Source organism: Muntiacus reevesi, chromosome 1 (assembly GCF_963930625.1).
Source record: "Muntiacus reevesi chromosome 1, mMunRee1.1, whole genome shotgun sequence".
Taxonomy (NCBI): Eukaryota; Metazoa; Chordata; class Mammalia; order Artiodactyla; family Cervidae; genus Muntiacus; species Muntiacus reevesi.
This window is the reverse complement of record NC_089249.1, coordinates 33090880-33115153: the sequence shown is the minus strand read 5'-3', so window position 1 is coordinate 33115153 and position 24274 is coordinate 33090880. Positions and strand designations below refer to the sequence as shown.

Here is a 24274-nt window from a genome sequence, read left to right as displayed (position 1 = left end):
CCAGTCATTTCCATCTCTTTGCAACTCCATGGACTACAGCACGCCAGGCTCCCGTCCATGGAATTTTCCAGGCAAGAATACTGGAGTGGGTTGCAGTGCCTTTCTCCAGGGAATCTTCCCAACCCAGAGACTGGACCCACATCGATGTCTAACACATTGGCAGGCAGATTCTTTATCACTAGTGCCACCTGGGAAGCCCGTGATAAAGAGTAATACTTGTTAATTCCATAGACATAAGTTCCTTCCTGCACTTTTTTTGTTGTAAAATATTGTTGTTGTTGTTCAGTCACTAAGTTGTGTCCGGCTCTGTGACCCAATGAATTGCAGCACGCCAGACTTCCCTGTCCTTCACCATCTCCCAGAACTTGCTCAAATTCATGTCCATTGAGTCAGTGATGCCATCCAACCATCTCATCTTCTGTCATCCCCTTCTCCTCCTGCCTTCAATCCTTCCCAGCATCCAGGTCTCCCCTAATGACTCAGCTCTTCACATCAGGTGCCCAAAGTATTGGAGCTTCAGCTTCAGCATCAGTTCTTCTAATGAATATTCAGGGTTGATTTCCTTTAGGATTGACTGGTTTAATCTTTTTACAGTCCAAGAGACTCTCAAGAGAGTCTTCTCCAGCACCATATTTCGAAAGCATCAATTCTTTGGCGCTCAGCCTTCTTTGTAGTCCAACTTTCACATCCATACATGACTACTGGAAAAACCATAGCTTTGACTATATGGACCTTTGTCAAGAAAGTAAGGTCTCTGCTTTTTAATACATTGTCGAGCTTTGTCACAGCTATTCTTCCAAGGAGTAAGCATCTTTTAATTTTGCGGCTGCAGTTACCATAAGATATGTCCATGGTCAACAGGACACTGTGTGTTATATGTACCAAGATGGTACACAAGTAGTTCTGTAGATGCTAATGTATGTAATATATACATAAGCCATAGACAGACAGTGGTGATGGCAGGAGCATTGAGGACAGTAAAGACAAATCCAGTATAAATGTCTACTTCAGTGAGAACAAACTGCTGCATCTGCATGATGGAAAGTACTGAAACCACTCTTGACCTTTTAAGGCATTAACTGCCCCCATCTCAGTCTTAACCTTTATAAGAGATCGAGACAAAATAGTATGCTGCACAGATACCATGAATCTCTTTTCTCAGTGCTTGATAGTCTTCTATATACAAAGTTCTTTTAGTAACAGGTATGGAGATTGTGCGTACAATCAATAATCTGACTTTCACCACCGCTGGGTGCCCAAGCAGTAACAGGATAGGCCAATATAAAACCATTTCCAAATAGATCAGTAATTCACCTGGTGTGATGTTAATTACAGCAGACTCACCAAAGGAACAATCATACTCCATTCTTACTGTGCCCTCTTCCTCCACACACAAAGGTCAGAATCCTCTTGATCGAAGGATATCTTGAGATCAATAAACTCTCAATTGTTTTGTAACTTAATTTTTGATTTCATTGTTTATGATGAAAAAGTTTCCAAATATTGAGGCTGATTTTTTAATTCTTGCCTGGAAACCATGACTCTTGTGGAGGACAGAAATTCACTTTCTATCCATATAAAAGAGTTAAGAAAGGATTTGTTTTCCCATATTTTCAAAATCCTAGAAACTAGTTAATATGTCTCAGAATCATGCATTAAGCATAAGGAGATATGGCCTCAATTTCATTCCATGGTTTCCTGATCACTCACAATGAACTTCACAAGATTTAATTCAATCATCCTATGTGCTTGGACCCTTATCATTAAGAATCTAACTGTATATCCATATAATAATTTTTCAAGCAAAAATAGAGTCTGTGACATGTAATTTGCCTCCACTCCGGTTTGGGAATTCTTGAGTAATTAATGCCTTTGGACTCTTAATATCTGCTTTTGAAGGCTTAAATCGAAATGACGTAGAACAGCAGGATTCAGTAATACCTAGATTTCTTTACTTAATGATAGTTGGTGAAAACAAGCAAGATCTATTTTTCTCATGTGATTTGAGAATAGATTACAGTAACCCACATTTATGCTGGAGCTCTGTCCTTTTCTCCCAAATGATTCAGCTAAACCTCATGAAGATTTAACATTAGGTAATAGAATGTCCTTTCCTAAAATAGTTACAGTCCAAAAAGCTGTTTTGTGAGAATGAAGTCAGAGAATTAATAAGGAGAACTGCACAAAGCACCTGGTCATTTCTGAAGTGAAGTATATGGTAATGGATGGACCAAGGTCATTTTTCCTGATATCTCTCCCTCTTGAAAAAGGCTCAAGGGAAAATGTAAGTTTGAAGCAGTTTTCTAAATAATTCAGGCAAGAAGGCACACTTAGGCTTGTCCAAGTTACTGAATTAAAATATTTTGAAACTTGTCGGAAATTTTTTAATGTATCACAAGGACACACACACCGATACTGAATTATTGCATTAAGGAAAAATGTTATCCCTGGAAAAAGTAGGCTTGTGTACATATGCCATGGTAAATAAATGCTCAATTTTCCTTCTACTTTATGTTGCCCAGTAGATAGTAACTTTCACCTGCATAAGAAGTACAAATAATGTCCTAGCATCCTAGACACAGCATTTATAATTCTGTATTTCTAAAGTAATTTTCTCACTAAATAACATTGAGTTTGCAACCAGAAGGAAAAAAAAAAACAGTGTAGCTGATATGCATACAAAAATAAAGGAAGAAAAGAAAATAGAATTACCCAAATGCTTCTGGGAAATAAAAAGACTTCACAAGCTATATAAAAAAACATTTTATTCACAGAGTACATTTCCAAAATTTCTCCAAGTAAGGGAGGTAGAGAAATTGAAACTTACTGAAACTTCTCAGTACCAGCCATAATTACAATGAACACAGCAAAAAAAGAGACATGTTTTAACAGCAAACCTCCTCCTATGACATTGTATTTAAATTCTGTGGAAAGAACAACTCAGCAGATCCAACAGAGATACCATTTTTTTCAAGTCATACTATAAAAAGTACCAATTAAAGTTTTTTTCTTACCTGCTACATTTTCTATGAAATTAAAAAAAAAAAAAAGCACTTATTTTTCCCATACCTACTGCCAGTGGAGTTTGGCTTTATTAGGAAGAAGTAATTCCACATACAGTTCAAAAGTGATTTCAATTGTATGGTCTAATCTAACATCTTTTCCAGAATTACTGCATCTATCGACTTGGAGTCAGACTACACTGCATGAGAAAGTCTATTTGAATTTTTCTATTTTTTTCTGAGCTCTAGTCTCTGCAAATTTACTCTTGAAAAATAGCTTTCACACATGTGGAATAATATATAATGTTCAATTATCAAGTTAAAGAGAAACTTTCTTTTTCAGAACTTTTCAGACCAACTATGTTGTATGGTAACTGAAGTTCTAGTCACGTTCCAGACTTTTAAAAATTTAGGCAAGCTTTTTCTTTTTTCCTTTTTAATTTTCCTTTTAATTTTTGGGCTGCTTGGCAGGAGGGATCTTAATTCCTGGACCAGGGATGGAACCTCTAGTCTGGAAGTGCGGATTCTTAACCACTGGGCCACCAGGGAACCCTTGGGCAAGCTCTTCAGTGGGGCTCTGTTGGTCAGGGGAGCTTCAGTGCTGTCTGCTCTCACCCCTTTTTAGTGTCTCTGATGGACCCCAGTGGTCATCAGTCATCACAAATTGTGAATCCTATACACATTATTATGAGGGCTTCCCTGGTGGCTAAGTGGTAAAGAATCCTCTTGCCAATGCAGGAGACATGCGTTCCATCCCTGGGTCAGGAAGATCCCCTGGAGAAGGAAATAGCTCCATTCCAGCATATTTGCCTGGAAAATGCCATGGATAGAGGAGCCTGGCAAGCTACATTCCATGGGGTCACAAAGAATCTGACACAACTTAGTGACTAAACAACAATATACATTATGAATGAGACATCTCTAGAAACCTTTCAACAAGAAAGCCCAATGGATTGGTGCTAAAGAATAAATGGGAAATGGGAAAAAAATTGATTTCTTGCTTCCACGAATGCTGAATTTGCTGATAAAACAAGCATTTTTAGTCCATGTCCTTCTGTGGCTATCACCTAAGGCATTCCCTATGAGAAGGTTCTACTACTTCAACAAAGGATATTTACATACTGTTATCAGACGTCTCCAAGGCCTAGATACTATTGTGCATTTATATAAAATAATCACATTCACTACACTTGTAAGAGTTCTTGCTGATGATAAAGATACAGCTTGGAATAGACACGGTTACACTTCTAGAGTGATAGGGGTACATGAAGGAAATACATAAGGAAGTGGGAGCCAAGCCAGAAAAAGTTAAGGCACCCTCTGCCACCCCCAACCAGGTCAGCCACCTTTCTCTTTCAATGGGCCTAACTAATGTAAGGGGTGTGTGCATGTGTGTGGTTACACTAGCACATAGGAGAGAAAACACAGCTAGTCTGCCTAAGTAATAATGAATATAAAAGCCTTTTATTGAGGTATAATTGTGGGAGCAGTAACTAAAGCTAACTTTATGCATAGCACATGGTGATCGTGTTTCAAGGGGTCAAGTTCAAGGAGACACTTGCTACTATATTGCTGCCTCATCATGACAAAAGATCAAAATCATCTTATTTTGCGAGTATGCATCAAGGTAGAGATGGACAAGGGGTGTGAGAATGGGAGTGTTTGCATATTCAGGCTCAAACACCAAGGAAAACCCAACGTGGAGAGGAAAGGAAGTGGGGAAGAGTTTAGACCCTGAGGGTCCAAGTAGGTAATGAGGTACCACGTCTGCTTTTTCCCCCAAGCATTGCACAGTCTCACGCTGCTTCTTCTAGCATGTTTCCATCATTAGAAATAACAGTTGCATGACAATGTATTTCCTTTAAAATGTTTTGGAAAGGCTCCTGGGGCTGACAACAAGGACAACCACCTCCATGCTTCCTCTTCACTGTACACTAAGATCCCTCCCACTGACATACATATACTGTGAATAAAATAGATAACTAATGAGAACCTACTGTATAGCTTAGGCAACTCTACCTACCCAACCCTCCATGGTGACCTAAATGGAACAGAAATCCAAAATGGGGGGATATATGTACATGTATAGTTGATTCATTTTGCTATACAGTAGAAACTAACACAACATTGTAAGCAAATGGACTTTGATTAAAAAAATAAAGATCCTCCCAGTGGTCCCTCTCAATTAAAGCCCTGATTTTTGTTTTATTATTTTCATTAAACTTCTTTTTTTAATGACAATTCTCCATTTCTCTTATGGTAGAGAGAAAAACAGACATGTCTATCTCCTAATTTTCTCTGCCCTGGATAAAATCACATCTCCTAGATGTTTATTTGTATCATGTGAAACATGAGCTTTTAAAATGACAAATAACTGGAGAAAATCTAATTATATAGAAGCAGAAAGAGACATGATCAATACATTTAGACAGTATTCTACAAAACTTCCAGGTAGTTGCACATTATTGATTATATCCCATAGCTTCAACAAGAAAGCAAATCACAAAGAATTTTAGCACAACGTAGAGATCAATATGAATACAGGAGGTAGGTAAATGAGTGACCATAGCCAAAATATAATTCCTCTTTTGTGCTTTAGAATTTATAGTTATGGGCTTTGGCTATCGTACAAGTGATCTCAAGTATTATAAGTCAATTTATAATGTTATTTACTCCTTAACTAATAGAGCAGAAGAAATTAGAAATGCTGGCACCAGAAAATCAGAAGGAAATGGAAGCACGTATTTTTTCTTATTGCAATGACAAGCAGAATTTTTGTGTTATGTTTGAATGAGTTTTCCACTCACGTATTTATTTCAGGTAAAAAATTCAGACAGGCCCAGGCTGGGAGTAAAGTCAGTAGTATCCATTTTCTTATGATAGGAAAAAAAAATGGCCAACACAATTGGAGATTCACATAAATTTCCTTTCACTTACAAAATAGAAATTTTATGGTGTTCAACCTAAATACAGTGGCTTCTTATTTAGGAATTTATAAACAGGCAGTCTAGGCCTTTGCATGCATCTCCAGAGCTTTTTCCAGGCTGCTGGAGAACTAGTATAATATTTAATATTTTCCCAGCTTTGAGAACTCAGTAAAAATGCATCAGAGTGGGGGTGGGGAGTTTCATTTTTAATAAACGCTGGCAGGGCCATAATTAGGTTCAAAATGACCAGGATTCTGTCATGGGACATCCAAATTTAGAGAGCACAAGTATAAATTAAAAAAAGAAATGTTTAAGGCAGTGTAAAATTTTAAGCTTCCCAGCGAATTTGTACACTGACTCTCTAGTCACAAGACTACTAGCTTGACCTCAGAGCTGGGAGATCTTCCGTGGTAGTAGACAGAGATAGAGAATGCTGGAAGGCCAAGGCCAAGAGCAGACTTCTCTGACCCTTTGTACGTGGAAAGCTTGGGGACTGGGTTTTTCTTCCTTTCCATTTGCCTCTTCTTCACCCCAGGATGCTGTTCACTGAAGTTGCCTAAACTGCTAGTCATATTTAGTTGTAGTTACTGTCTATTTGGGGCTTCCCTGGTGGCTCAAAGGGTAAGGAATCTGCCTGCCACGCAGGAGACCTGAGTTTGATCCCTGTGTCAGGAAGATTCCCTGGAGAAGGGCATGGCAACCCACTCTAGTATTCTTGTCTGGAGAATCCCATGGACAGAGGAGCCTGGCGGCCTATAGTCCATGGGGTCGCAAAGAATCAGACACAACTGAGTGACTAACACACACACACACACACACACTGTTCATTTTGTAAGAGGCTTGACCAATGTTTCAGGTGCCTCCATATTGTCTGCCCATGTCCATCCCTGATGTGTGCCCACCAAAATCAGATCATCTCAGAGGAGACCTCTACATTGGAAAAATGGAGAAATAAAAAGCACAGTATTGTTCTCAAGCCTTATTCCTCCACATGCTCTTCCTAAAGCTCCCATAAAAATCCTCTTAGAGTTTGACCCTTGAAACTCTACTGATAGAGGGCATATATTACCTGATTTTGGTGGGAAAGTTTTTATACAACCCAATAAGCACTTCCTGAAGTTTTCCGTGGACTGTGACTTATTTTTTTCCTCTTTAGGTCCCTCCTAATAAGGGTTTATCAGTTAAAATTTTCATACAATCAGTATTTTTAAATATAGAAATGAAAACCCTAGGTGACTGATTTTCCAAACTGAGAAACAGGAGGTGCTATAAAATAAAATGATAAACCTGAGTTGCTGACAATGTCATGGGTTATTATTTCTATTTGAAATTATCACTAACACTCCTGTAAAGCTTTGGACTAATCTTAGAATACTTCTGGCAAATTCAGAATCCTAAGATTTCCCCAGTTATTTTCCATATAGATTTTTAAGCCAGGTTGCCCATTGCTTCAGGTACAAGTCACATTTAACCTAAACAAGGTTTTTAGTCCAGAAAAGGGCATAAAACATCACAAAGCCAAACACAGAGTACTGTTTGAACATCTGTCACTCTGGATCATTTTGAATCATTTGCCCTTGTTAAAATAGGTAAAAGTGAACTATACAGAAACAAAATCCAGGAATCACTCCTTAACTTCTTGTGATACTTTCAATTTAGATGCACAATGCTGTATAAACGGTTGGTTAAATACTATAGAAAGCATGTGTCCAGGGTCTTCTTCCATAAAAAATCTTTCGTATAAAAAATTACTTTCTTATGAAAGACTTAATCCTTCAGGCATCTTAATTTGACCAAAGTCTAATTAAAATCAAACAGAAGTCTTTCTTACTCATGATCCATAACATCAGTGCAGTTCTCCAATTGGAGCTAATAAAAATAAAAATTCACATCAGGTACTCATTTTCAGTCTCTTCATTCCCTCATTTATCCCCATGGAGCAACCTAATTTTTGCCACTAAAATATAACTTAAAAATTAGACTAATATGTTAGAGGATGATGCCTTCTCCTTGCAGGTGCATCAAAAGTGATGAAATACTTTCTTATGAAATGTGTCTACTGCAACCCAAATCTCTTCTGAGTTGAATCTTAAGGGTCAGTAACATTAAAATGTAATCAGCCAAATTTGGCAAATAATGAGGCCCAATTCTGAAGGTCTCAATTTCAAAAAAATAAAATAATGGGAACTTAGAATTTAACTTAAGAGTAATAGAGTATGCCAGAGTACTATGAAAGATAATTCTAGAAAGATCCTCACTTAGGAACACATATATTCCAGTAAGGATGGATATACTAACTTTATGCTATAAGCACATGTACACACACATAAGCACACACACTCACAACTCCTAGATTGAGATATATCTATCTAACCACAGAAAAGAAATATGTATGGCATACTTGTGAACTATCACTATAAAATAATGCCAAACTGTAATCTACTCTGAGAAAACATTCTCATTAAATTGTAGTCACACTTTGAATGACATGAACATGTAAGTGAAGACAATAAAGAATAATCAAAATATCATTTTGGTCTAATCTGGGGTTTCTCAACCTTGGCACTACTAGGATTTTCCCATGGGTAACTGTTTGCTGGGGAGCTGCTCTATGCATTGTAGATCTTTAGTAGGACCCCTGGCCTCTATCCATTAGATGCTGGCAGCACCCTCCAAACCATGACCATCAAAAATATCTGCTAAGAATTCCCTGGGGATCCAGTGGTCAGGACTCTGAGCTTTCACTGCGAAGGGCCTGGGTTCCATCTCTGGTGGAGGAACTAAGATCCCACAAAAAAGTCTGCAGACACTGGCAAATGTCACCAGACAGGAGAGGAGAATCACCCCAGTTAAGAAGCCGTGATCTAATTATTCTCTGTCCATTTGCTTGCCTTTCAGAGGTGCCAAATGTACAACTAACCACTGTACAAATCTCTTGCACAAACCTAGCCCAGGAATTACAAAATGCAAAATTTCCAGAAGATATCTTCAATGGAGCCAAGACACATGAGTTCGATGGAGTTCATTAATTATTGATTTTAACAATGTCAACAATTAAAGCACTAATTTGAGTGATATCTATTTTATTAACTTTTATGTGTGATTTTTGTTAGGCCTTTTATATTTTGATGAAATGTATAGTAAAAGTGCATTCCTTTTCAGGTAGTTATTAAATAATAATAATAATAGCTCAAAAGAGGAAATATATTCAGGATTGCACAGACGTGCATATTTAATGCAACTCACTCATAGTACATTCTCATTACATTTTTGCTGCCAAATAGGATCAAAAAAGCAAATCAGATCTGCGCAGAATCAATACTCTTAAATTCTTAACTTTCTAAGTATCAATAGAATTTGTGTTATGTCACCAGTCATATTTTAACTGTTGATCTCTATAATAACCTCAATATTCAATCTTATTTAGAAATTGCCTAGACAGGAAGATCCCCTGGGGTAGGAAATGGCAACCCACTTCACTATTCTTTTCTGGAAAAGTCCATGGACAGAGAAGCCTGGCGGCCAACAGTCCATGGGGTTGCAAGGAGTCAGACACGACTGAGCGACTGAGCGCCGCCACATCCCAATGATGTAGAATTTTTCCGACAGTTTTGTCATCTCGGTATTATTTAAATGAACCCACCCCACACTGCCGCCTGGTTGAGTCTACATTGTATACTGTCTTTTCCAAGGAAAATGAAGCAGAACTTTTGGGTACAGTTTACCTACATTCTGGTGACACTTAAAAGAATCAAGTTAGTGAAATGTACTGTCTCCTTTTAGAGTAAGACATCCCCAAACACAAAGACCACGTGAGGTTTTTTTCCCCCTTTCTCTGTATGTAAACACATTTGGCTGCCTGTAATCTGTCAACAGAGTTTGGGTGCAGTGTGTCAAAGCTGAGGTAACGAGCCTTCTAAGCTGTCCTACCTGTTACTAAGGGAATCAACAACTACTAACTCACATCCCTTTACTGGTGTGAACCGTGTGTTGATGACCATATGCAACACAGGATTTCCTCATGAGATATTGGTGGGGGGAAGTCACATACACTAAAACAATTCTGTTCATTTGGGGTGATTTGGGGGTAAGGCTCACATCTCATGCTGGTATGAGCATTAGAGCAGCAACCAGTAAGCTGGTTTGTCTTGTAGCAAGGTGTGGTAGGTAGTACATAACGCATTCATAGCTCTCCAACACCAGTTACAGATTTCTGCTATCCCAGGTCATATGGGTTCTGCTTTCATAGCTGCACAGGAATGAACTTTGTCTGAGTGTGTGTATGAGTGTACATGAGTCTATGCATGCTTTTATGTGTGCATGCATATGCTTCATCTTGGAGAGAACCTATTTACCATGGCAGAAAGAAAAGGAAGTACCTTCCGGTCTGTCTTCCAGAGACTAAGCTTGATGTCATTGTGCTTTACTTCATCTCTGAACATTAAATTATGAAGACAGTTATGCCAATTTGCAAACAAATAATGCACTTGCATTTGTAGTTTTTTGCACTAAAATAATAAGCGAGGGATGTGGGTTTCTGTCCCTGGGTCAGGAAGATCCTGTGAAATAGGAAATGACAACCCACTCCAAATCCCATGGACAGAGAAGTCTGGCAGGCTATGGTCCATGGGGTTGCAGAGAGTAGGACACAACTGAGCGACTGAGCACACACAATAATAATGCAAATAGGCTTGCATAATGCAGACCTAAAACTGAGTTTATGCCCTAAATTCTGAGGAGGGAAAGTGACTCGTCCCCCTGACAGTGAATCAACACAATCTAAATTCAACAATGTTTCACATTGTCTAAGTGGACTTGACAAAAGGGGAGGAAGTAATTCTTATTTAACAATTTTTTAAATAGAAGGGAGGGGAACTCTAGTTAACAAAGACTTGGTTCAACAAATTACAATTATCAGCTGTAGCGTTTTGTATCCATATTACTCAGTAAGGGATTTTAAAAAATGTACCCCATCACCTACTCAATGCCCTTAAATAGGGCAAAAATTAATAATTTTTTAAAAACCTATAGTTCTAATGTTAGTCTGATTAAGATAGTTTTTTTTTTTTTTTAAACTAAGTCAGTTCAGGTTGATAACCACTAACACTTCTACTCTGGCATTTCATTTAATCTACCTTAATTCCTCGACTTCAATAACTAGAGTTTTGTCTTGTTTGTGAACTGGACCTGCTCATGTAAATGTGCTTTACCAACATCATTTAATCAGCATGTTACTAGTTGCAAATCCACCATGCACCAAACATTTCATGGGGTGGTTCATTTCTTTTTTTGTCTTCCAAGCCAACAGTAAAAGTAGAGTTTCCCTTGGGTTTCTGTTGTCATTTTTTCCCAAGTGGTCCATGCAAATCCATGAAATGACCTGATCATTTCCTTTTGAAGTTACATAGAAAACCTAACAAAAATACCCTGGCTCAGTCCTTTCTTTTTCCACAGTCCCTAGGAAGTGGGCTGGAGTGAGGCGTCCTCACATGGGTCCAACTGCATTCTCAGTGCACCAATTTTATGAAGATACCAGAGTTGAAGAAATTCCTCCGGCATGGCATGAAAGCCAGAAAAGGGCAGCACATTATCATAGTAGTGGTGGCTGATGGGCTGCTCATGCAGATTCACAGAGAAGGGCCAGAAGCCATAGGTGGCCACCTCTTCACAGAGGCCCAGGGCTGCGCTCACCAGAAAGAGTCCTGTGGACAGGCGCTTGGCGTGAATTCCCCTACTTTTCCAGAACTTCCCAATGCTACGCAGAAAGTTGGGGTTGGCAAAGAGCACTGTCTGATTGGCACCAACATCGGACAGTGTGTAATAAACCCGGAGGGATGGCTCTGTCCCCGTCTTCATAGAAAAGGCAGGCATGTAGATGTAACTGTGGTTATAGACCTTCATGTGGTCCACAAACGTCTTTCTGGACCACAGCAGGTTCTGAAACCTATCAAAGAGAAGAGGCTCAATTAAACCTGGGGAAAAGTAACTCATCAAAACCCACTCTACAGTTCTTCGGATGCCCTGATAGGCATGTCATCTCTGCAAAAAACATAAAAAGCACTTCTTTTGATTTAAAATCCACCTTGAACTTACCAATTATCTCTCACCAAGTAGCCTGGCTTTCCCCCACCCCAACATCTTATACTCAGGTTAAGATTTCTTAATGAGATTCTGCTTGACCTGAAATGCTATTCTCTTTTAGAATTTACTTCCCTGGAATATAAAAATGATTTAATACTCATGAATTCACAAAGGTTGTTGGTTGCTGAATAGACTTGATAAAAGCTACCTGTGGGGCAGACATAAACACAGGACTCTTTTCTTCATCTGCAAATCAAAAGAACCATTTCAGAGATATTCTTCCCACTGAAATGCTCTGATTCTACAGGTACGAAGCTTTATCAATGAATGCTACAACTATAATAACATATGGAAAAAGAAAGATTTATTTCTATCAAACAAGGTTGCTGATAGCTGCTCATATTGCTAGCTCCAAAGAACTCTACTTTCCTATGTTCTTTCAATTTGGATTACATAGGAGGATTTCTGATTCAAATGTATTCAGTTAAAACTTACGGTGGACATCTTATGTGTCAGGCATTGGGGAAGTAAAATTTTTGATCTCAAGAAATTCAAGTCCAGTTGTAGAAACAAAAATATAACTGAGCACATTAATATAATATAATGACATTATATTAACATTATATATTAAGCACATAATATAATAACATTAATGTTCTAAGTACAACAGTTGACAGTTGTATAAATTACTATGGAATACAGATGAAAAAATAATTCTGCCTTGGGAGAGTGGGTTCCAAAAAGAGCTACATTGAGGGGATGGCACTTAAATACATTTCCTTAGGGGAACAAAAGAAGAATAACCACGAAACTATAAAAGATACCAATTGCAAGGGTGCACAGAGTCCTGAAACAATAATAAATATCCTGTGATAAAGATTCTGTGTCTCTGCAATGAGCGAGGCAGGGATGACTGGCGGAGGCAGGGGTGGAAGACGAGGTGTGTTTCAGAGAGCCTTGTGTGTCTCTCATTTGTTCGGACCGCACTCTGATGATGGGGAACCTTCACAGAAGTGAGTACGCACAGCACTTTACTACCTGGATTTACAAATATTCCATCATTTGTTTAGCTCTCAGTCTTTGTCAAGAAAGGTGACTCTGGTGATCTGGGGAAGGAAGAAGCTGACGGCCTGGAGACCAGTTAAGAGATTACCGATGTAGATCAAGTGAAAAAAGACAATGAGTGAGAGGAGGGCCTTGCAATTTCTTGTTCTTCCACGTGGAAGTCATTTGTCTCAGGTTACACGCAGGTAAAGAAGCAGCATCTGATGGGGTGGAGAGGGAGGTGGGAGGGAGGTTCAGGATGGGGGGACTCAGGTACACCCGTGGCTGATTCATGTTAGTGTACGGCAAAAACCACCACAATATTGTGAAGTAATTAGCCTCCAATGAAAATAAATTAATTAACAAAAAAACAAATTAGGGAATACTACGTAGCTATCAGAGAGAATGAGGTAGTGCACGTGTATACATATAAGTATACATATAAGTCAAGACACACACACATATATATATATATGCAGGAAAGTTGTCAAGTATAATAAATATATGAAATTATAAAAGAAAAAAAAAAGGAGCAGCATCTGAGAATGGAACTGAGCCATATTAGCAGAGGAAACTCTGGTCTGACAGGTTGGCAGGGCTCATCAGAAATATGTGAAACTGAAATTCTGAATACACAAATCCACAGGATTTTATGTTGCAATCAGTGTTATGAACTCTGCCTGCCAAGAAAGGCGGGTCTCTCAATCCTATAGGAAGGGAAATTGCTCAAGTTTTCTTCATGTCCTTGATTCAGCAGCCTGCCTTAGCAACCTTTCCTGGGCTCTGACAAATAGAGAAGTGATAACAGGGATTTTAGGTGTTATTACTTTACCCTATAAGCCATGGAAGCACACGGATCCCTATTGTGCAGCTGGGCCAGCCTCTTCAACACAAATCCCTACTTCCAACTTCAATAGGCTCTACCTAATAATTCTTTTTTCCTCTCCATTGCACACCCATATCTGCTGCTCACCAATGCTTTCCCGATCATGTAGACATATCCTGCAGATTACCTCCTACTTGATTTGAACTTTGGATCTCCAACTTTAGTTAGAATAACTTGTATCACATATTCCTAGACTTTGATGACAGTCACACAGGGAGGTGAATTTTTATCCAGCCCACCCTGCTGATTCTGATGCAGGTGTCAGGGGCTACAGTTATTCAGAAGATCAACACCATCAACGTAAGCTATCTAACTCTCTGTACCTATCTACTGGCATCTCTTTCTTTACATCTTCTAATTTTGTCCTTGTTGCATTTCTAAGGGGAGGAAGTTTCTCTTAGAAACTGTGAAACAGGCTGTTTCACACCCCCTAGTTCGGAGGTGTGAAAACAGTCAAACTCTCCATCTCTATTGAATCATTCCCTGTTATCTACTAAACATGGTTCAAACTTAATACAAGAAAATTCATTGCATGCCTTGGCTGTTCCCAGAGCTACCCTCTAGTCTCCTCATTTCATCATCAACATTCTAGAGCAGTCAGTACACTCCTACTCGTTCCCTTTCTTGCTTGCATTCCCTCCTCATTCCTGTACAGAATGGTTTGTATTCCATAGGCTTCTGTTGGCGGTTGGAATTTACCCCTATTTTTGTAGTGGACTATATACTAAAGAGAATAACAGGCAGCTCCAATAAAATCAGGGCAATTGATTTTGTGTTCCCTGTCTTAAAGCTGACTGATTATTCTCGAAGAAGGTAGTCTTCCTTCCTTGAGTTTTAACCTTGAAAAGAAACACACATCTTGAATGTACTATACTCCCAATTTTATTGGCATGGTTAAAAAAAAACTATGGATTTTATTATCTTTATCTACCTCATTCTTCAGGATAGCTCAGAATTTCTGTATACTGTATGAATGGAAAACTATTAAATAACAACTGAAAAATGAGAAAAATGAAACTGACCAGTCAATAAATCATTAAGCATTGAAATGATTAATATATCATGAATATGGACATGTAGTAGAAAATACAACATAAAGCACAGAAATACAGCACGTGTAACAAATGAATTTAATATGTGGTAGTAGAAAGTTGATGAAATCTTTTAAATTAGTCAATAGACAATGTCAAGATAAAGTGTTAGTCACTCGGTCAGGTTCGACTCCTTGCAATCCCAAGGACTAGGGCTTGCCAGGCTCTTCTGTCCATAGGATTCTCCAGGCCACAATACTGGAGTGGGTTGCCATTTCCTTCTCCTTATTATGTCAAGATAAATAGTTAACAGTTTGGAAATTTGAGGGGAAACATATCTGTACTTGACAAGAAATTTAAAAAAAAAAAATTAAGATAGGATAAATATTTAAAGTCTATATTAAAGAATACAAGAAAAACTAAAGAAAACAACCAAACTCTTATCATTTACAAAGTACTTTTTCCAAAGAAAAATACTGACAAAATTATGTTGAGATGTGAAATTTCTTGGCCATGAAAAATAAGATAACCGAAATAAAAAAGGGAATGACTCCAAAAAATATTTTCAGCCAACATGAAAAATAGAATGTTAATGTTGATAACATTATGAAAGAAAGTGTGAAAGAAAGTATGAAAGAAAGTGTGAAACATTAAGAAAGAAAGTTGCTCAGTCATGTCCAACTCTTTGCGACCCCAAGAACCATAGACCATCGGTCTCCTCTGTCTATGGAATCTCCAGGCAAGAATACTGAATTGGATAGCCATCCCCTTCTTGAGGGGAACCTCCTGACCCAGGGATCAAACCTGGGTTTCCAGCATTGCAGGTAGATTTTTTTTTTTACTGTCTGAAGCCACCAGGGAAGCCAATGACACGAAAATGGATAAAAACAGAAAACTAGAGGGAACTGAAATTCACAAAACATTCAGCTTCAGGTTGCCAGTCAAGAGGGAAACTGAATAGGATCAGGGAAGATTAAAGGTCCAGCTCTCCTCTCCTACAGCAAATTTCTAGAAATGAGAGAAAAGATATTTTTAGGCATCTATATTTATTCTAAAAAAATAGAAAAAAGAAAGCAAACCTTCAGTGAATTCCCACATCTGGAATACTTCTGAAAACAGAAAGCTTACATGAAAAAAGCAGAACGTAAACTAATTTGTCAAGCATTGCTCTCGAAGTTACCTGGGCCCTATGCCTTAAGGCAGAAGACCCTGGAGAAGGTAGGTGTCTTGGAACAATCAACAAGGTTATTATTCAGATTATGGAGCAGCAGGAACATGCAGGTGCATTGAACCCTAAAATCCTGCACTGGCCAATTATCACTGTGTGCAGTGAGGAGAGAGAGTCGATCTCTAGGGAAGGCCAGTGGATGTGTGCATAGATGATAGCTGGCCCAGCCTACAGGAAACTGAGGCTTCTTTTCAAATCATACAATATTGGCAGCCAGGCTTATACCAGGTTTGACACTGATGGGTCAAGAGAGAGACCTATATATTATGACATCTGAGAGTCACCCAAGAGAAAGCCACCTTGCCACATTTTCTTCAACTGAGAGTGAAGCCCACCTTCGACAGGTCCAATCTCTTACAGAGCTTCCTGTCTCCAAACAGGAACAGACACTCAGGATGAGAAGATACTGAAGGGAAGTCTTCAACATGAGGGTCAGAGAACAGAATGGAAGAAAAAAAGAACTCAGAAAAGGCCAAGACTAGAAGACTCTTGAAAGTCTATAATTTGTTTAGAAATAGTAATCGTTATCACACCCATGAACTAAGATTGGGATGCTATAAAATGAAAGAGAACATTTAGGTAGTAAGAAAGAGCTATTGGTAATTAACATACATAACAACAGATGGATTCTGGTAAAGGAAAGCCCCAGAAAGTCAGCTTACACAGCAGGCTGAGAAAGTCATCAATCAGATTCTAGTGAGAGAAAGTTTCTAAAAGGATGTCTCAACAACAAAAAAGAGCCCCTGATAGATTACATGCTGGTAGTAATGAAAGAAGATTTGCAGCTCTAATGAGAGTCTAGAAATGAATTAGTGACCGTTGCATAAAAAGTCTTTATTCACTTTGGGGAAATATTTTAAAAGTTGAAAGTGAAAGTCACTCAGTCATGTCAGACTCTTTGTGATCCCATGGACTGTATAGTTCATGGAATTCTCCAGGCTAGAATACTGGAGTAGGTAGTCTTTCCCTTCTCCAGGGGATCTTCCCGACCCAGGAATCAAACCCTGGTCTCACACATTGTAAGCAGATTCTTTACCAGCTGAGCCACAAGGGAAGCCCAAGAATGCTGGAGTGGTTAGCCTATCCCTTCTCCAGCGGATCTTCCCAATTCAGGAATCAAACCAGGGTCTCCTGCATTGTAGGCAGATTCTTTACCAACTGAGCTATCAGGGAAGTAGCATTAAAAGTTGAACCGAATATTAAATATTTGTAATAGATTTTTTTTTTTTGGTCTCAGATGTGAACAGGACTTAGACACTAAGGTAAGCACAGACTATTGATTTGATTGTGATATATCTGGATTGAGAGATCAGGAAAGTATAAGTGTATAGGGGGGAGTGGTGCTGTCAGGAGCACTTTAAGAGAGAAAAATCTTAATTTTCCATAAGAAATCAATAGATGGAAAAAATTTTTAATTACAATTAATCATGTGGCTTTAAAAGATGACAAGAGAAAAATTACCTAGAGAAGCTGAAGGCTTTGGAACATTTCTTGAGGGAGTACATGACAAGAGACTGCTGCTTTCTGTATGAAGCTTTGTCATATCATTTTATCTTGAAAACTGTCTCCACATTTTGGTAAAATTAGAGTCTAAAGTTTTTAAATCATAAAAATATGAAGTAAAGAATATATATGTGTGCAACTGAATCACTCTGCTATAGAGCAAAAATTAATACAACACTGTAAATCAACTGTACTTCAATAAAATAAAATTTAAAAACATAAATGAATGTATATTAATCCAAAGAACAATACCATGCAAAAAAGTAATAGTCAAGAAACTTTATGCACCTAACCAGATAGTTTCAAAATACACATAGAAAAATTAATTAGAATTCAGATAGATATTCACAAATTCATGATCATAATTAAAGACTTTAATTTTAAACTGTCTATTATTTTTAAACATGAACAGAAACTTCCTAAAATGACTAGATAATATGTCAGGAAAGAAAACATATAGTATGATATATATGTGTACACAAATATATTAAAATAATTACCACCATTCAGTCCAGATCATCTGACCAAAAATGTAATAAAATGAGAAGTCAACAATAAAAATACACATCAGTTCAGTCAGTTCAGTTGGTCAGTTGTGTCTGACTCTGTGACCCCATGAACTGCAGCACACCAGGCCTCCCTGTCCATCACCAACTCCCAGAGCTTACTCAAACTCATGTCCATCGAGTCAGTGATGCCATCCAACCATCTCATCCTCTGCTGTCCCCTTCTCCTGCATTCAGTCTTCTCCAGCATCAGGATCTTTTCCAATAAGTCAGTTCTTCACATCAGATAGCCAAAGTATTGGAGTTTCAGCTTCACCATCAGTCCTTCCTTCCAATGAACATTCAGGACTGATTTCCTTTCAGATGAACAGGTTGGATTTCCTTGCAGTCCAAGGGACTCTCAAGAGTCTTCAACACCACAGTTCGAAAGCATCAACTCTTCAGCACTCAGCTTTCTTTATAGTCCAACTCTCACATCCATACATGACTACTGGAGAAACCACAGCTTTGACTAGATGGACCTTTGTTGGTAGTCTGCTTTTTAATACGCTGTCTAGGTTGGTCATAGCTTTTCTTCCAAGGAACAAGCATCTTTTAATTTTATGACTGCATTCACCATTTGCAGTGATTTTGGAGCCCCCAAAATAAAGTCTCTCACTGTTGCCAGTTTCCCCATCTATTTGCCATGAAGTGATGGGACCAGATGCCATAGAAAACATATTTTAAGAGGAAATTTGTCAATTTTTACAGATGACATAATTACCTATTAGAATATATAAGAGAACCAACTGAAAAATTATTTATCTAAACCAAAAAAGCCTAGATAAACTTCTAAAAATCCATAGTTAAACGTCATGGATAGAGGTGAAATTCATCAGCTTGATAAAAAATATCTACAGAAAACCTTACACCTCACATCATACTCATGGTGAGAAACTGGAAGCTCCCCCGCTAACATCAGGAACAAGTCAAAGATATCTTCAAGTCAAGGATCTCACCACTACTTTTCAACATTATCCTGGAAGTCACTGCTAATACAATTAGACATGAAAAGTAAGTAAAAAGTACACAGATGTGGAAGACATAAGCAAAACTGTCTTCGCAGATGACACATGTGGAAAATCTGAAAGAACGGAAGCTGGTGGGACTAATAAGTGATTATAGCAAGGTTGCAGGATTGCTCTCCTATGCACCAGTAATAACAAGTGGACTTTGAAATAAAAAACACAATACAATTTACACTAGCAACCCCCAAAATGAAATACTTAGCCAGAAACCTATCAAAATATGTACAAAATCTATGTGAGGAAAACTGTAAAACTCTAATGAGCTAAATAAAAATCAAGCAACTAAGTAAATGGAGAGACACTACATGTTCACAAATAAGACTCAATATTCTCAAGACGTCAATTCTTCCGAACTTGATTTATAGATTTAATGCAACTCAAATCAAAAGTCCAGCAAGTTCTCTTGTGGCTATCAACAAATCATTTCTAAAGATAATATGGAGAGGCAAAAGTCTGAGAAGAGTGAATACAATATGGAAAGAAAAGAATAAAGTTGGAGGACTGACACTATCTGACTTCAAGCCTTACTATAAAGCTATAGAAGTCAAGATAGCGTGGAACTGGCAAAAGAATAAATAGATCAATGTAGCAGAAGAGGGAACCCAGAAATAGACTCACAAAAATACAGCAGGTCTTTGACAAAAGAGCAAAGGTAGTGTGGAACAGAGACAGTATTTTTAACAAATGGGACTGGAGCAAATGGACATTTACATGCCAAAAAAAAAAAAAAAAAGGAATCTAGACATGAACTTCACACCTTTCACAAAGGTAACTCAAAATGCAACATAAGTCTAAATGTAAAAAGAAAATCTATAAAACTCCTAGAAGATAATAGAACAGAAAATCTAGATGACCTTGGGTCTGGCGATGACTTTTTAAATAAAACACCAAAGGCACAAGCCATGAAAGAAATAATTGATAAGCTGGACTTCATAAAAATTAAGAACTTTTGCTCTGTGAAAGACAGTGTCAGGAGAATGAGAAGACAAGCTATGGCCTGGGAGGAAATATAAGCAAGAGAGACAGCTGACAAAGAGCTATGATCTAAAATACGCAAAGAACTCTTAAAACACAACAAGAAGAAAACAAACAACTCATTTAAAAAATAGGCCAAAGATGGACAATTCACCAGATGGCACATAAGCACATGGAAAGACGTTCCACATCAAATATTATTCAGTTCAGTTCAGTCGCTCAGTCGTGTCCGACTCTTTGCGACCCCATGAACAGCACTGTGCCAGGCCTCCCTGTCCATCACCAACTCCCGGAGTTTACTCAAACTCATGTCCATCGAGTCGGTGATGTCATCCAACCAGCTCATCCTCTGTCGTCCCCTTCTCCTCCTGCCCTCAATCCCTCCCAGCATCAGGGTCTTTTCAAATGAGTCAGCTCATCGCATCAGGTGGCCGAAGTATTGGAGTTTCAGCTTCAACATCAGTCCTTCCAAAGAACACCCAGGACTGATCTCCTTTAGGATGGACTGGTTGGATCTCCTTGCAGTGGGATACTCAAATTAAAACAACAATGAGATACCACTACATTATCTCTGAGGATGCCAAAATCCAGAACACGTGTGTGCATGCTCAGTCGCCAAGTTGTGTCTGACTCTTTGCAACCCCGTGCACTATGGCCCAGCAGGCTACATGATATCACTACATGATATTTTGATAAATGTATCTCTTTATTGTTTGTATCCTCTTGAATGTATACAAAAAGGACTTGATTTTGTTTACTGCTAAATCCATAGCACTAAGAAACTTACCTGACACGTGGCACCAAATTAATATTCATGAATGTTTCCTGAAGTATGCAGAAAATCAGAAACAACCTAAGTGTCCATCACTCAGGGAGTGGGCAAAACAAACAGTGTTATGTCCATTATAAGCAGTGTTGTTGTTATTTAGTTGCTCAGTCATGTCCAACTCTTCTGTGACCCCACGGACTGCAGCCCTCCAGGCTCCTCTGTCCATGGGATTTCCCAGGCAAGAGTACTGGAGTGGGTTGCAATTACCTTCTTTAGGGGATCTTCTGGAGGAACTGAACCCACATCTCCTGCATTGGCAGGTGGATTCTTTACCACTGAACCACCAGGGAAGCCCCCATTCTATGTATATAAGGCAAGTCTCTAATAACACAGCTCTATTTGTGTGAAAACAGAAATATTTACAAGACAAAATGTTACATGAAAAACAAAGAAGATGCAGAATTACGATAGCAATTGTTGTAGTGGATTGTCATACAGGATAAAGATATGTATTTTCACATATGTATGTAAATGCATGGAAAAATGTTTCAAGGATATATATTAAACTCAAAACAATGGCTGCATCTGGGGAGAGTAGACGGTTAGGGGTAAAGGTAGAAGGTCCAGCCTTATCTGGAATGCAGCACTAAATTTAGACAATAAGTATATTTATGTGTTAGTTGTGTTATTAGATATTTCCTTTTGAAAGGTCAGGCATCTTAATAATCATATAAATGCAAAGTAAAACAATTGTGAGTTTTTAGTTTCCTCTTTCCAACACACCAACAAATTGGGACTAGGGTGGAATATTATTCTAAGTTTTTAATACTATTATAATGTCTGTACCATATAAACCACATTTACAAAAAGAGTCACAAGTGTTTAGGTTAATTTATCTCTTAAACATATTTTGCTTTAAAAGTTCACTTCTTTCACACAGAATATTTGTTCTAATTTTCTTCTCTATAATTTCTATTTGAACAGTTTGCTTATTAGTTAACCTCCTGTTCAAACATTTCAGCAATTTTCTAGCAAGTTAGCTCATTTCCTTGTGTTATTTACTTGCTTTTTTTAATATTTTGGACCAACTACCATGTTCATAGTTGCTGTCATTTTTCTATCTCTGTGCAGCTGTTTGTTTACCAGCTGTTGCTTCCTTTTTCTCTGTCAATGAACACTGATTTTTCTGTTAATTTATAATATCTTCCTCCTCTGGATCTTCTCAAACTACAGGGGTGCCTCTTCCACAGGAAATATTTTACCAGATGGCAAACAACACATCATAAGAAGCTATTCTCTTCATACACAATACATATTAAAATATGCCCTAAGTGCTCGGGCCTGGTGCACTGGGAAGACCCAGAGGGATCGGGTAGAGACGGAGGTGGGAGGGGGGATCGGGAAGGGGAATACATGTAAATCCATGGCTGATTCATGTCAATGTATGGCAAAACGCACTACAATATTGTAAAGTAATTAACCTCCAACTAATAAAAATAAATGGAAAAAAAAATAAAATATGCCCTAAGAAGATAAACTTTAAAAATATTTGCAGGGTGAAGCTTTTAAACCTAAACTGAGGGTGTTGCTAGAGGATGTTCCTCTTAGAGAGAAATTTAGGACAGGCCTTTAAGATATGGATATATTTGAACTGAATTTTGAAGACTGAGCAGAAGTTAGCTATGTATATGAAACTGAAAAAAAAAAAAAAAAGAGCATTTCTGCCTGAGAGAAATGGGCAAAGCAACAGAGGGAGAGAGGGAGTTCTGGGAAGTGCAAACAACTTAATATGATGGAGTTTTAGCACCTTGGGAGTAGCTAGAGATGAAGCTAATGTGGTGCACGTGTGTGCATGCTAAGTCACTTCAGTTGTGTCCGACTCTGTGACCCCATGGGACTGCAGCACTCCAGGCTTCCCTGTCCTTCACTATCTCTTGAAGTTTGCCCATATTCATGTCCATCCAGTCAGTGACGCCATCCAACCATCTCATCCTCCGTTGTCCCCTTCTCCCCCTGCCCTCAGTCTTTCCAAGCATCTTTTCCAATTTTTCCAATGACTCAGCTCTTCGCATCAGGTGGCCAAAGTATTGGAGCTTCAGCTTCAGCATCAGTTCTTCCAATGAATATTCAGGGTTGATTCCCTTTAGGATTGACTGATTTGATCTTGCAGTCCAAGGGACTCTCAAGAGTCTTCTTCAGCACCACGCTTCAAAAGCATCAATTTTTTGGTGCTCAGCCTTCTTTATGGTCCAACTCTCACATCTGTATATGACTATTAGAAAAACCATAGCTTTGACTATACCAACCTTTGTCAGAAAAGTGATGTCTCTGCTTTTTAATATGCTGTCTAGGTTGGTCATAGCTTTTTTTCCAAGGAGCAAGCAGCTTTTAATCTCAGAGCTCTAGTCACTGTCTGCAGTGATTTGGAGCCCAAAACAATAAAGTCTGCCACTGTTTCCACTTTTAACCCTTCCACTTGCCATGAAGTGATAAGACTAGATGCCATGCTCTTAGTTTTTTTTTTAAGTTGAGTTTTAAGACAGCTTTTTCATTCTCCTCTTTCATCCTTATCAAGAAGCTTTTTAGTTCCTCTTCACTGCCAATCAAGGTTGAGACTTGACTCATAAGGGAAAATGGAGACCAATTAGCACTCATCACTGTGAGGAAGATGATGAGGGTGTTATCCCCAGAGCTACAGGAGAGGAAGGAGAAGCTGATCTTGCTGACGGAAAAGACACTGAAAAGTTATGGTCACTGAAAGCAGTGGTGAGGTCTATGACGCAGTGTCCCTGCAAATTTAGCGTGAATTCTGTACCAGTTGTTAGATTTCTGTCCCTCTAAGGTGTATCGGTGGTTTTGGATCTTGTGACTCTTATAATGACATGTAACACAAGGGGGGCAGGTGGTTTGAGGGGAAAGATTATTACCCAGTTTTGAACCTGTTGAACTCTGGGCACAGGATCACCCAGAAGAACAATGAGCCAACCCAAGAAAATATTGACAAATCATAGCATTTAAATGGTGGGCAATGTGGGTAGAAATTATAGCAAAAGTATGATGGGCAGTGAGGTAAGGGGACACCAGGAATGGGATCAATAACAGAAGAGAAGTGAGTTTCAGAAGTTTGTCAACAGTGGTAGAGGCTGAGGAGGGATCATGCGAAATGAAGACAGAAAACGCTACCTGGAGATTCAACAACATACCCGTTTTCGGCAGCATCAGCTATTTTAGTAGAAATCAATCTAGATCATGGGT

General features: G+C 38.5%; 1 protein-coding gene across 1 annotated transcript in view; it reads right to left on the bottom strand.

Annotated features, from left to right (window-relative positions):
* Positions 1 to 11050: 11050 nt before the first annotated feature.
* ST8SIA1 (ST8 alpha-N-acetyl-neuraminide alpha-2,8-sialyltransferase 1) overlaps positions 11051 to 24274 on the bottom strand; it is a 157925-nt gene continuing 144701 nt past the window's right edge. Inside the window, exon 5 of the mRNA XM_065940486.1 lies at positions 11051 to 11873. Within this exon, the coding sequence (XP_065796558.1) occupies positions 11387 to 11873 (487 nt within the window). The 3' untranslated portion in view covers positions 11051 to 11386. The remainder of the gene's footprint in view (positions 11874 to 24274) is intronic.